At 42.9% G+C, this 13717-nt stretch overlaps 1 protein-coding gene across 2 annotated transcripts in view; it reads right to left on the bottom strand.

The window, feature by feature from the left end:
* slc7a10b (solute carrier family 7 member 10b) overlaps positions 1–13717 on the bottom strand; it is a 28418-nt gene that overhangs the window by 13431 nt on the left and 1270 nt on the right. The window contains exons 1-3 of one of the 2 annotated variants that reach the window (XM_079858612.1): positions 6395–6594; positions 800–1004; positions 560–711 (exon numbers count right to left, since the gene is read on the bottom strand). In XM_079858612.1, the coding sequence (XP_079714738.1) occupies positions 560–711; positions 800–1004; positions 6395–6536 (499 nt within the window). In that variant the 5' untranslated portion in view covers positions 6537–6594. Of the gene's footprint in view, positions 1–559; positions 712–799; positions 1005–6394; positions 6595–13717 lie in introns of those variants that run through there. The other variant, XM_079858613.1, reaches the window with a different exon arrangement.

Genomic DNA, 13717 nt, shown 5'->3' with positions numbered 1-13717 from the left:
TGGTCACGGTGGAGGCCATTAGAGTTTAGTGAACTGATTTTCATGTTCAAGAAACCAGTTTGAGATGATTGGAGCTTCATGACATGTGCGTTATCCAGCTGGAAGTAGCCATCAGAAGTCATGAGTACACACTGTGGTCATGGGATGGAAATGCTCAGGTAGGCTGTGGCATTTAAACGATGCTCAATTCGTACTAACGAGCCTACACACCATTATTCCACCAGCAGCCTGAACCGTTGATACAAGGCAGGATGGATCCATGCTTCTGAATGGTGAAATCGAGACTCATCAAACCAGGCAACGTTTTTCCAATATTCTATTGCCCAAATTTGGTGAGCCCGTGTTTGAAAACAGTCATTATATTTGCTTTTTTTTTTTTTTTTGGTTGAACAGAAAAACATGAAATGAAATTCTGCTTCAAATCGAGGTAAAATTCTGGTGAACCCTCATGTTAACCAAAGCCATTTCAAAACTTAGCACAATTATATAAACTCCGTCATCAACAGCAGTCTGTTTCAAGAAATGAATCGAATAGATAAATAAAGAAGCAAGCACTCACATATGCAGATGGTGGACAGCATGCGTGTGGCTATGTATGGAGGAATGCAATGTGGAAAAACTGGCTGAAGCACATAGTTGGAGAAAGTAAGCGCTATGACTGCCAATGTGGTGGGATACATGATCAATACTGCACTCCATAATAGCAGAAACCTAGAGAGCAACACAACACATTCAGGATATTTGACGGACATTTGATTTTCATTCATTTTTCAAAAGATCACATATGAACCTGTCATACCCCATGAGACCGCCAAAAATCTCTGTGACGTAAGAATAGTCTCCCCCAGATTTGGGGATGGTGACCCCTAGCTCAGCGTAGCAAAGGGAACCCAGAGCAGCAACGCCTCCTCCTAACACCCACACCACCAGCGCCAACCCAACGGATCCGGAATGCTCCAGAACACCCTTAGGAGAGATGAAGATTCCTGAGCCAATAATGTTACCTGAGAAAACAAACAAATCACATGTAATTGTTATTTCCTGACTACATTTGTCCTGAACACAACAGCCCTAGTCATTCATCATGCAAACCTGTTGCCTTTTCTTGGTCTGAATGTCTTACATTCACACCTTCATATTAACATTTGCTCTTGGGCAAACCTGTGAACTCAATGAAATCACACTGGTGTCTTTGATATAATACCATTTGGTAAATTATTTTCTATTTACTTCCTATTCACAAGAGAATCTTGGAAAAGAAAATCATGGCAAGCAAAGTCCCTTTCATGCAAAGTGGACTGTTCCTATAGCAACCGAAGCTTCTAACGCAGCTTTACCGATTAGTGACTGTTTCTTTCATTTAGAAGGACGGGACTTATTTCACCATATTACGCATTTCAATTTCTCCCATTAATAGACCCTTTTACAGTTGGTAAACATGGTGACGTATTTGTGTGGGCGGGGCTTAGCTGGAGGCAGAAAGATCCCTCTGGCCGCTTCACTAACGCTAGTTTGCCAGTTTGTTAGCTTGTTTTTTTAACAATGACTGGAGAAAATCCAGTTTTATCTTAATGTGCAAGGTCACTCACTGTCCAGGACCGCGATTGTTATTTGCAAAAGTTCATTTTAACGGACGGAACCAGACTGGCCGACCCGTACACGCTCAGTCAATGGATGGACGATCTGACAGGATTAACGTTAACGCTACCAACAGTTGAGTGGCCTGACTTCTACACCTGCCCGATAGAGATACTGAGGAATTATAAATCTTTAGATGCCTATAACTATGTGCTGAATGGTCATGTAAAGATTTGTGTGTACGATCCGCAGTTCTGCCTAACCAGCGCCAAGACGGCAATGTAAAGAGTGACATATTACGGTGCAATTTTAAAGATGTGGATATTTTCTAGAAATAAAAATTCCAGATACAGCATACTCATTTTTCATCGATTCTTGCACCCAATAACACAACAAGATGACATTTAATAATAAAAATAATAATTTAAGCTCCTTATTATGTAGCCGAATCTGTGCTGGTTTGTATTGGCCGCCTCCAGTTTTCCGTTTGTTTTGCCTCTAGCTAGCGCCGTGACTAACTGTGACGTCGGCGCAAAAGGGGTCTATAAGTAATATGAGTGTACTGTCTTTGTTTACCTAAAGTCATGCACCATGGTGTCTAGATTTAACAGGGATAATAATAAGAATAATAAGAATAAATTAATTGATAATAAATGAGGACCAAATCACCAGTGAAGGTGTGTATGTGTGTATATATATACAGTATATACACACACAACGACGTGGATTACCAACAATACTGGTTGACCAGCTACAAGCTGACCCTGACACGCCGGGAGGAGAAACCAAGATCTACCACTTAGCCAAAGCATGCCATCAATCAACACAGGGTATTGGCCAAATCAAATGCATTAAGGAAGATGATCAACAGGTCCTCCAAAACCCACCCGTCATTCTACGATGCTGGAGCAAATACTTCTCAGGGATCTGCAACCACCAGTTGCCCACCCGCCAAACCCATCCTTGGCCCAATCCCTGCCATCACCAGTGCAGAGGTAGCAGTCAAGATGAAAAATGGGAAAGCGATGGGCCCTGACGACATCCCAGTGTAAGCCTGGAAGTTTCCACTGGGATGCCCTCTGGGGCATCACCATCCTCACTGATTTGTTCAGTCGAATTGCCACTTGTGGTGAGGCCCCACACGCTTGGCTGACCAGCACCACTGTGAACATCTGGAAGGGCAAAGGTGACGTGGCCAAATGCCCCAAATACCGCCCAATCTGCCTCCTATGCTACGCAATGAAGATCTTTCAATGAGTTATCGAAGGCCGGCTTCGGAAAAAAGCCTCCATTTTGCCAAACCAATGCGGCTTCGTCCATGGATGCGGCATCACAGATGCAATCCATGCCACTCCTGGAGAGGCACTGTGAGAAGAAAAGCCTTTACAATTGGCATTCCTTGACCTGGAGAAGGCTTTTGACAGAGTGCCCCACGACCTCATCTGGCATGCCCCTCGGGCTCACGGTGTCCCTGAAGCCAACGTGACTTGGATAAAGCCCCTCTACTCCAGTGTCACCAGCACCAACCACTGCCCTGTTGGAACACTGCTGCCCTTACCAATTACCGTTGGTGTCCACCAAGGCTTGCCCCTCTCACCACTCCTGTTTGTCCTGTGTATGGACCCAATCACCAAGGACTTCAAGGGCCTCATTCACCATGGACACTCTATGCCGTCGACGTCTTCCTCACAAGCGAAATGAGAAGATGTGCAACAGCTAACTCAAAGGTGGAAGACATGATTGGACGACCATGGCATGCAATTAAAGGGATACTTCAGGATTTAGCATTAAGCTTTGTATTAGTAGAAAACCTGTAGTATTTTCGAATTACTGTGCTTTCCACCCTCATATCCCCCTGAGACGAGAGATTTATGTTTTTTTTTGTCTGGAAAAAATCCTCCGATGACGCAAAAATCGTCATTTTGCGTCATCGGAGGATTTTTTGGCCAGATGGCGAGAGACTACAGCCAGTAGAAGGAGCTGTCCCGCATGTTTTCAACCCGCCCATAGGGGGATCTCACTCACAGAATGTACACATAGTGTCAGCCGTCTTTCTTTGGAAGCTAAGCTTGCAGGCTCTTGTTCTGTGGAGAAAGCTGAGTAGTAGGGGTTACCATCCTCTTTTTCCCGGACATGTCCGGCCGTCGAGATCGTCCAAAATGTCCGGGATTCGGCTTTTGCTTTCTGCAGTCGCCATTCATTGTTTACATGCACACCTTTTGTTTCAATCTAACTGAATTCATTCCGATTGGTGAATCTGAATGTAGTGTTTACATGAACGCTAAACAAGTGATCGGTTGATTAGCGTTTTAACATTGCTAAGAAAATTCCCGCTCATCCGTGAGAGATACGAGACTGGTGCGTCTCACAGGTGTCGCTCATCAGTAATGACGCCACCGGCCTCGCGCCGTTCTCCCGCGGCCATCAGCCTCGTCCTGCTCGCCACAGTAAACATAATGAATGGCAACTGTAGAACGCAAAAGCCGAATCCCGGACATTTTGGGCGATCTCGAAGTCCCAGGCAGACTCTTCACGGAGACTCACTAGTAGCCTATCCTTTTTGTTTAACTGCGCGCTCTCTTACCGGTAGGCGTGGCTTGGGAGTGGCCTCCTAGGGCAGCGAAGCAAGTGCATTCTGGGAGTTGTTGTCTTTCATCCACATAAACCAAAAATACATTTTCTGGCTTTTCTCAGTCTAGAAAGCTCCAAATTCAAAAATAATTTCACATTTCTTCTACATAAATTACCCATTTTAAATACACATTCCAGAGGTGAAGTATCCCTTTAAACATAAAAAAGACAGAGTACCTGGGATGTGGCCCCCAAACCGACATCAGCGTCAATGGCGAAGAACTGAAGAAGGCCCTGGACGAATACCTCAGATCCATCATCATCAGTGACGGCAGCACCTTCTCTGACGCTAAAGCACGGGTTAACATGGCATGGATGAAATGGTGCCAGCTCACTGGGATTCTCCATGACCGCCGGATGCCCAACCACCTCAAGGCCAAGATTTATAAGACCTGCCCTGTGGCCCTTTATGGCAAAGAGTGCTGGCCAGCATCGGAGGAACACAAACAAGCTCTTAACATCATGGAGATGCGAATGTGTACTGGCTTAGAGCTAACACGATTGGATCACATAACAGACAAAGATGTCAGCTGGGTGTTGTCCCAAATTAGGAGAAGATGCGCTAAGTGTGACTACTGTGGTACGGACACATCGTACGGAGCAACAAGGATTTAGTGGCCAGAAAGGTGCTGTGCCTAAGTCCCCAAGGATGCCGATCACGAGGACAACCAAAGATGCGGTGGCTTGATCGGCTGAAGGAAGACATGAAGATCGTCAATGCTGCCAGGAGGACGCCCTCGACTGTGCCAAAGGAAGAAAGCGTTGCAAAAAAAGCAGACCCCACAGACGAATAGGAGTAACTCTAGGATGGAGAAAATGAGTAGCATATTTAAACTGCTCAGGTAATGTTAATGGACCTATTCAGGGGTGGATAATATTATAATTTAAAATCGGTCAGAGTTAAAAAATGTATCTTCATATTTACAGGTAAAGCTTCATTTTGCATGAAGACTTTCTATGACAATCCCCCACTACTTTTTATGCACAATAACATGCCTCCCAAAAGAGGTTCCCCCGCCAATAACAGTGGAAAGAAATGCTCAACAACTTTTTGGTAAACAAATGTTGAGATTTGTTATTTTACAAAAATAAACCCAGTCGGAGAGATATTCACTGGAGTAAAGACTAGCTCCAGCTTCCCTTTCATTATTGCATGCCTCCCAGTAATCCCAGTAAAAAAAAAAAAAAAACATTGATTATGTAACAAAACTGATATTTCCCCCCCTTTATTATCACATTAAATTTGAAGTAGAACCCAATATTGTTCAAAAGCAATCAAAAATGCTTGCCTAGTCAACATCAGCACTAACCCTGCTGTAGTACCTGAGAGTTTTCATGGCAAGACAATGATCAGCCCCCCTTCACTAACCCGCTTCCTGGCAGCTCTTCTCTCAAGCACTCGTACAACGACATTACGTAACAGCAGGCATAAATAATTTACTGCTGCCCGTCAAAGCCCCGGATACCATCAGAAGCGGAGGGAACAATCTTTAGCTTTCATTCGGCGGCCCCTTTTAAGAGGACAAACACCTCTGAGAGGCCTACATACGGTGGATGTTGGTTTTAGACTCAAGTAAAAGAATGGTTTAAAGATCTGCAAACTTCAAGTGATTGTTGTTTAACACTCATTAATTGTTGAGATTCAATGATTATATAGTTCTCTGAGATTTTTTAGACATTTTAAAAAAGAATGAAACAAACAACCAAGTCTGATATACAACTACTTTAGTAGCCTTACAATGTTCTTGAGTGATACAAATAAATCACAAAACAAAAACAAAAAAATATGAAATATTAAATATACTTAAAAAATGTTTGCATGCAATACAGGATAATATAACTATCACAGTTACTGTTATTAAATAATTATGTAATTATTAATAAATCAATACATAGCTATTAAATATGCATAATACATTAAAATAATACTAAATAAAATAATAATTAATTAAGCTACAGGTAAATCAATAAATCACAAATAGTTAATCTGACTATATGGTAATCTAACATTCATTTAAGAATGTTTTAAGTAGTCTATATTGTGTTCTAGTGTGCATAAAAGCCAAATATAACAGTCCACGACTAACAAGATGGCGAATATCTTGTCTTTATTAGTCTCAATACATTTACATGTTAGAAGAATGAACCATCATCAAAAAGAAAACAAGTTGTAAACTTTCCGTACCAATGATGATCGCGCACGCGCTCAGAAGTCCAATCTCCTTCTTGAGTGTCACGCGCTCAGGGATGCTGGAGTCTCGTTTAAGCTCGCTATCTTTCATGATGCTCCTCTGAGCCTCCGTCCTTTTCCTCTCTACTCCATCCATTTCAGTGAGCGCACGAACAGAGAGCTGGGCTTCCTCTCTTCAACTCGCTCCAGAGGACTGAGGGACGGTGTAAAGGCCGCGCAGGCGCCGCATCGCGCGCTGTCCGGGCAGAATGTTAACGAGCGCGCGGCATGACTGATTCACACACGCTGATGCAAAGACATGTTCTGACATTTTACAAAACCATCAATTACTATATGATATTTGCACTTACTTAAAAATAAAAAAAGACACAAAGAATGGGCTAATTTATATTCAATTTTATTTATTTATTTTCTCTCAAAAGGGCAGCAGCAATTAATCAAACAGATATAACCTATAGGATTACCCAGTTTATGGCATGTTTACTAAAGAACACCAGCTGAAAGGAGAGTGGTACAGGGTGATCCCCACATCCACAGAGGTTTCCTCAAGCTCCCATTCATCCTGAAAGGATCCCCAGTGTGGAATTTAAGAAGTCAAGTCGTGAATTTGTGGTTGCAGCCTTTCTCTGCATGCAGAATAAAGGAGGCCAGTTTTCAGCTGATCTCCTAAGGAAAGCCGTTGAGAGTGAGCTGCTTTGTAGTCCAGCAGGAAGACTGAAACTCTGCCAGCAGTGTGCAACGCTTAACAGAGGAAGTCGAGCAGAAAACCAATATATCACAGGAGCAACAGAGAGGAGAGGTGGACACAGGCAGAAGATGTACAGCAGAAGGCCTGCACTCAAACCAGGAGGAAATTCATGTCTCAATTCAATTCAAATTGGCCAAGTCTTTAAGTCTTACATGTGCCAATGATTTTGTTGTTGTTGTTGTTGTAATTTCATACTGAAGCAAGGAAATCTGACGTTTATGAGTTCAAATGGTCAACGACACCATTTTGTCAGTGCCAATTAGTGACCTAAATATATGGCAAGAATCTTAACTGTATATATTTTTCATTTTGTTGTTTTATATTTTTGCACAAACTTTAATTTCTCAAATCAGTAATACCTACGTTTACATATATCCAAATTAACTGCATTATTATTATTATTATTATTAATTTTTTTTAGCAAGATGAGACTTGGAGAGACTTTTGTTATTTAAAAGTTTCTGTTATGTCAAGTGTTTTTAGGGGTGAAGTGTTGATCTTGAGCTTGGTTTAAGGACCTGCTATTCAAATGGCTTTAATAATAAAGCAATAACTATATCGCTCTGAATGAAACCAGTATCACTTCTAGACTGCCAACACCTAACATCACATGTGTAAAGAAAAATTATATTTAGTTGTTGTTATGTAAATCACAGGACTAAACAATAAGCATTATTTGAATAATTCAATTAAAGCAGGTCATTCAAGTTAAATTAACATAATTGATTCTAGTTAGTTGTACATGGTTGATTCAATTTGGTTTTACTTGTTTCAATCACATGGAACCACTGTCTCAGCCAAAGAGCAATTTATTTTTATTTTTTATTTTTACCAGAGCCCTTTCATAAGATCTCTTATACCTTTTACGAACTTGCATTATGTTTATTCACATCCTTTGAACTGGTCAGTAGAGTACGAGGGAAAAAATGTTCTTCTGACATTTGTCAGCTTTCCTTTCAGGCATGGCATTAAGGCAAAAACACCAATTGTACTCAGGGTACCTCCAGTATGGGGTTAGAATTGTTGCATTATTCCAAATAAATAAGATTAAGATTGAGACAAATAAATGTAAAGAGATTTACAAAAAAATATTTACATTCACAAATAAATAGATTAAGATCCACAAATAAATGTAGGGTTTCACAAAGATTTGTAAAAAAAAAAAAAAAAAAAAAAACAAATAAATAAAAGATTTGCAACAAAAAAAGAACGGAAATATTACAAATGTGTTTTATGTCACAAACACAACGCATCTGTGGATCTGTGGGTGTTTTAATCACACAAACAGCACTTCAGCTCAGTTTGAATGAATCGCCCATAGAATACAGTTCCTTTCAGGGGTGCGAAATTAATCGAGAAACACCAAACGGCAAACAAAACGAACACGGAATGAAACAGCACTTATCATTTGTTTATCAGCTCGGACCAAAATTAGACAGCGCAAGCTCAGAACAGGTTTACTTGTGGGCCGATCTCAATCACGCGATACTGTACACAGTGCTGGGAGATCCAGTGAAAAAGTGTTTGAATTTGCCGCAGATTTAATAACATCACTGCGAGATCTAGTGGGAAATATTCAAATTCAGTTCTCTGTTATAAAACCATAGATATCAGATCAAACAGCGCTGATGTGGAAACCAGGAGAAACATTGTGCTTCAGTCCACAAATCGCCAACATTCACCATGGATTTAATGTAGTAACGCTAACTATTACCCTGGTATTGTAGCAGAAATAGTTTTTTTTATTTTTTATTTACAATATTCCCTTCAGTGTTCATTACAACCTTTTGAGAGTGAAATTCAAACACTTTTCAAGTGCTTAACACTTTTTCTCAGCACTTAAAAACTCTAAATATTATCGCGTTCAAATGTTATTTTTAATGTGATGACCAAAAACATTATTTGTTCATCTATCAAAGTTTGTTCCCATTTGTAAAACTAAAAGTTTCAAGACGTAGGAAAACGTCTAGGTTATGACTGTAACCCCTGTTCAGAGAACAGGGAACGAGACACTGCGTCGATGGCGCTATTGGGGAACACCCTCCACATGAACCGGTGTCTGAAAAACTATCCAATCACGGCAATCAATATTGACCGGCGACAGCCTATGACGTCACTACTAGTGCGACCCGTAAGTATAAAAGGGGCACCTAGAGAGCATGTCATCCACTTTCGTCTGAATGGACTGTTCAGCAGCCATCCCCGAGGCATGGATAACGACGCTCTCAGGGAGCAGAGGTTACAGTCGTAACTCCCACTGCGTCGATGGCGCTCTTGCGGAACGATGTACAATCCCACCATGCTGAGGGGAGTGCATGCCAATTATGGCTCATGACAAAAACATCAGAACTTGCAGTTTCAACCTGAAATGCCAAGAACACACGCCCCCCTCAGGTCACATACAGGCTGTCAGTGACATTATTCCCTACGGTCACTGCTCAAGCTATAAGCCTCAAAGTGGCCTCCGAACAATGGAAGGCTTACCAAGGCCGCTCAAAGGCTTGGAACCAACAGCTTCCATGGAAGGGGTTCATTTAAGGGAATATGGCCAGGGGGTCCGAAAGAAGTCCCGTCCAGTCATTTGCTGAGGGGAACATAAGGTCAACCCCACATGCCACCTGGGAGGCAAACCTGGTCAAATTTACTGACCTTGCTGGTCTTGCCAACAACCTCTCTCACAAAATCCAATAGGGAAAAACTGAAATTAATGGCAGTAGTTCACTCACAAACCAGATCATAGAGACAGGCATCCTGGAGAGTAGAACTCAGCATAACGCTTGTTAACCCTTGCAAACGAGGGGAGTAACTCTACTCGATCCTGGATCTACACAGTGCTTCAAAGCCCTGTGAAGGCTGGGCACTCCAAAGGGACCCGAATAAGGGGAGCGCCTACAGCTCTAGGGCTGATCTAACAGGGAGGACTTGTGAGAGTCCTTCGACCTTCCGACCAGACTTATGGAGTTTAGTATTCAAACAGAGCGATCCTCAGATAGATTCTGGAACACTATGCTCAACCTGATAAGTACTGACCAGGCTCAGGCTAAAATCAGGGAGGCTCCATGGGGCCTGTAACATGATATTTAATGCCTTTGCAATGCTAAGCATCCAACTCGTATGGGGAGCCGCCTTCAAGGAGGCCTGTTAAGGCCTAACTACTTGATAGCGAGGATGTATGCAAAGCCATCAGAAGCTTAGGTGCTCTAACAGACGTTTCTGTGGGCTTGGTTATACTTACATTGCCAATAGGCAGTGTATTCAGCAGAAGTGCTATCAATCCTTTAAAGCAAGGAGAGTACAATATTACGCAACTGGAGTATCGAGGAGGCCTACTGTAAGGCCTACAGCTTCGAAAGTCACAGGCGTCAGCCCGGGCAGTGCTTTGGCGATAAGGTAGCATACTCAACCATCCCAAGTGGGAGGGAGTCACTAATCTGTCTCTACCTGAGCCTGGGTGGTGAAGGGTGATAACATACGAGCTATGGGTAGAAAAGTACTCTAAATAATGACCTGGGGTGCGTTCTCCGATAACGTTGTCTCTTAGCGCGCTACGAAGACTCAAAAGGTACACCTTAACTACAGGTATACATTTCCTACGTGTGTTCTCCGAACTATACCTTAGGATGTTGCTTAAGGTAAACCTTCTTAAGTTCGACCTTAGCAGGCGCTGTCCATGGTGGAGGCGCTGAATAGGTTGATATCGATGCCTCGATGATCGATTGTGCGCTCTTTCCTTCACAGCGGTATAGGTAAAGTATTGAGAAAACAATGTTCTTTATAAAGAAGCGTTTTAGAAATAGTACAAACTGCATTTATCGGGGCTCATTGAAATATGTACATGCAGAAATAAATATGAGTATGTGTTTATAATTTAGCAAGTGTGCAATCCCAAACCCTCACGGCCATAAGTGTGTTGTTCTCCACAACGTATGCTGATTATCCACCAGCCATGTAGTTGACATACACTAACTGGCTCCGTGGACGGCGCCGTCTTTAATTTAAAACAAGTACTCGCTGTCTCGCTGCCATAGCTATAAAGTTAAGTGCAACTCATCTTTCTTTATATAGACTCCTAAGCCTTTTCTGTCAAATGGTTCGCCAGCTGATGTGCCTTAGGATAGTAATTAAAAAAGCTAACAACCATTAGTGTATGGAAACTTTATTAATGAAAACACTTCCATACACTAGGTGTAGGCTATAACAACTTAAGTATTTTATGTGTAAAATTTTAAAGTAAAGTAAAAATGTAATTTTAATACTAAATCAGATTTTATATTAAATGTTCATATACATATGAATGTGTAATTAAACTGCGATGTAAAAAAGCTTTTTGCGTAGTGGTGGCCACTAGCGGTATGAACCGTCAGCAGCGATAAGGTATAGCTAAGAGCGCTCCAGACCAACCTTACGAACGTATGACTTACAGAAGGTATACTTAACTAAGAAGGTTTCGGAAAACACGTATTAACGATAAGGTACTTCTTAAGGTACAACTTAAGGTTAAGGTAGTTTCGGAGAACGCACCCCTGAAAAGGGGAGCAATATCAGCATGACCCTGAAGGATGTATCAGGGTCTAGGCCTATTATCTTGTAATTTTCAAGACAGATATTATATTTCTCTACTAAACGCAAGTGAATGGAGGCCTCAGTAAGTGGCCAATGACATTTGACCTAATGACTTCTTATATTCAAGGGGCTCAGAAGAAAAAAAAAACACCTTTTACTTAAGGCCTTGCTGGCAGCTACTACACTCAATGCTGTAAAGGGCGGAGGCCTGAGCACACTGCTTCTTACTCTCTAGAGAGAAAGACCTGACAACGGCCATAGATATCTGCATGGGAGGCTTTCTGAAGGTAGCCTGCTACCTATGCTGCTTTCGACCCTGTGACAACACTAACATTTACTCCTCATGCAAAAGGTGGGCCTTGGCATACAACTCTTGAGTAAGAGGAGGCCAGTACTAGGAAAAACTAGATTTACAGGAATAAAATCTCCTGATGGTCTAAGCAACCTACACTCAGATACTGAGAGGCTCGAGGCGAGAATGCTTAGCAGAACGTCACCAAAAATCCTGGATACTAAGCCTAAGCCAGATATAGAGGCGGCACACAAATATTATATGTCTGAAGTTCAGAGCTATAATAAACAGTGAACCGAGGTCTACTGTACAACCTTACTAAAAAACTCTTGTAAAGGGAGGAGATCTGCAAAGCTCAACCAGCTGCCCGTAGAGGGATGGCCTAAACGACATTCATAAAATGGAGGCCTATCACCATAAAAAGCTCGAAAGAGCACACTTACTACCAAACCCGACGCCAGACCTACAGAAGGGCTCCAAATTGAAGGAATCACTCATCACAGGTCCAGCCTCAGGGATGATGCAAGAAGCGCCTGGGGTGTAGGAAGTGTGCAGATTCGGACTGCAGTGTTATGCAAGATTTAATGCAGTCGAGCGCACCTTCGCCTCTCTGAACTTCCCCTCACCATCTCAACGGAGGTGCCGAAAAGTTCAGAAGGCGACACTGGTGCATCGAGAAGAAAAGCTTTCTTTCTCCCCAATGTCATCCAAGTTCAACCACAGATGCCTTTCCCTGACCACCATCGCTGCCACCATGGTGGCTCTGAGAGATAATCTGTAGTGCGGCGCAGCTTGTTTTTACTGCATCAGGGGAAAGACCCCGACCTGGGTCCAAATCTTTCAGCAGATCAGCGTGGTATGCTTGCAACACAGCCATTGTGTGCAAGGCATCACCAGCCAGACCCGCCATCACATATGCCCTGCCTTTTAAGCGCGATGTTTGTTTAAAAGGCAGGGCCAGAGCACTTAGTGTCAATGCTTCTCCAAACCGCGAGATAGTTTGTGAACCTCTCATCAATTGAGGCATCGACACATACCCGTGTTCGCGTATCCCCTCAACATCAGCGTAGTTTGCTCACTGATGGCGATGGATGCAGTCTGAACATGAGTTATTCCATGCCTTTTCGATCTATTGTATAGATCGGGCAGGAATGGAAGGCTCACGGGAGCTGAAGCGTTATGACTGGAAAGAAACCGTTCTTTGCCATGAGCGGTCTCTTCTCTCACGCACTCCTACGGCAGCAAAGCCTCGTTGTGAGCGCGTTCCACTACACTCACAACTCATACGCGGGGCAGGGTGGCTGTGAGGGTTCGGGTTGTAAATCCTCTTCACCCTCATCAGCCATCTCCTGCTTTCTTGGGCTGCCAGCAGAGCACTCGCTGTCAGACCAGAGGATGCTAGTGACAACACATCCTCATCTGGCAGCTCAAACTCGCGAGTCTCCGAGGGGCGTGAGAGATTAACCCCTCTCTTAAACTCCTTCGCGAGCTCCCTCTGAAACCCCACGATTCTAGTCTCTGCTCTGCCTCAGCGCGAGCGGGACCTGAATCGCCTGGCACAGATGTCTGTCCCTCTTCCCTGAGAAGAGGGCCAGACGAGTGCAGAGTTTTCTTAGAGGAAAACTCTCACATTCTGCACAATCAGATCCTTCAATTTGATTGCTCAGATCCTTCAAGAGCTGATTGTGCGTGCTCGTCGCCCAAACAGTAAACG

The sequence above is a fragment of the Squalius cephalus genome (assembly GCF_949319135.1).
Source record: "Squalius cephalus genome assembly, chromosome: 23".
Lineage (NCBI taxonomy): Eukaryota > Metazoa > Chordata > Actinopteri > Cypriniformes > Leuciscidae > Squalius > Squalius cephalus.
Note: the sequence above shows the minus strand (reverse complement) of the source record. Positions and strands in the feature narration are given on the sequence as shown.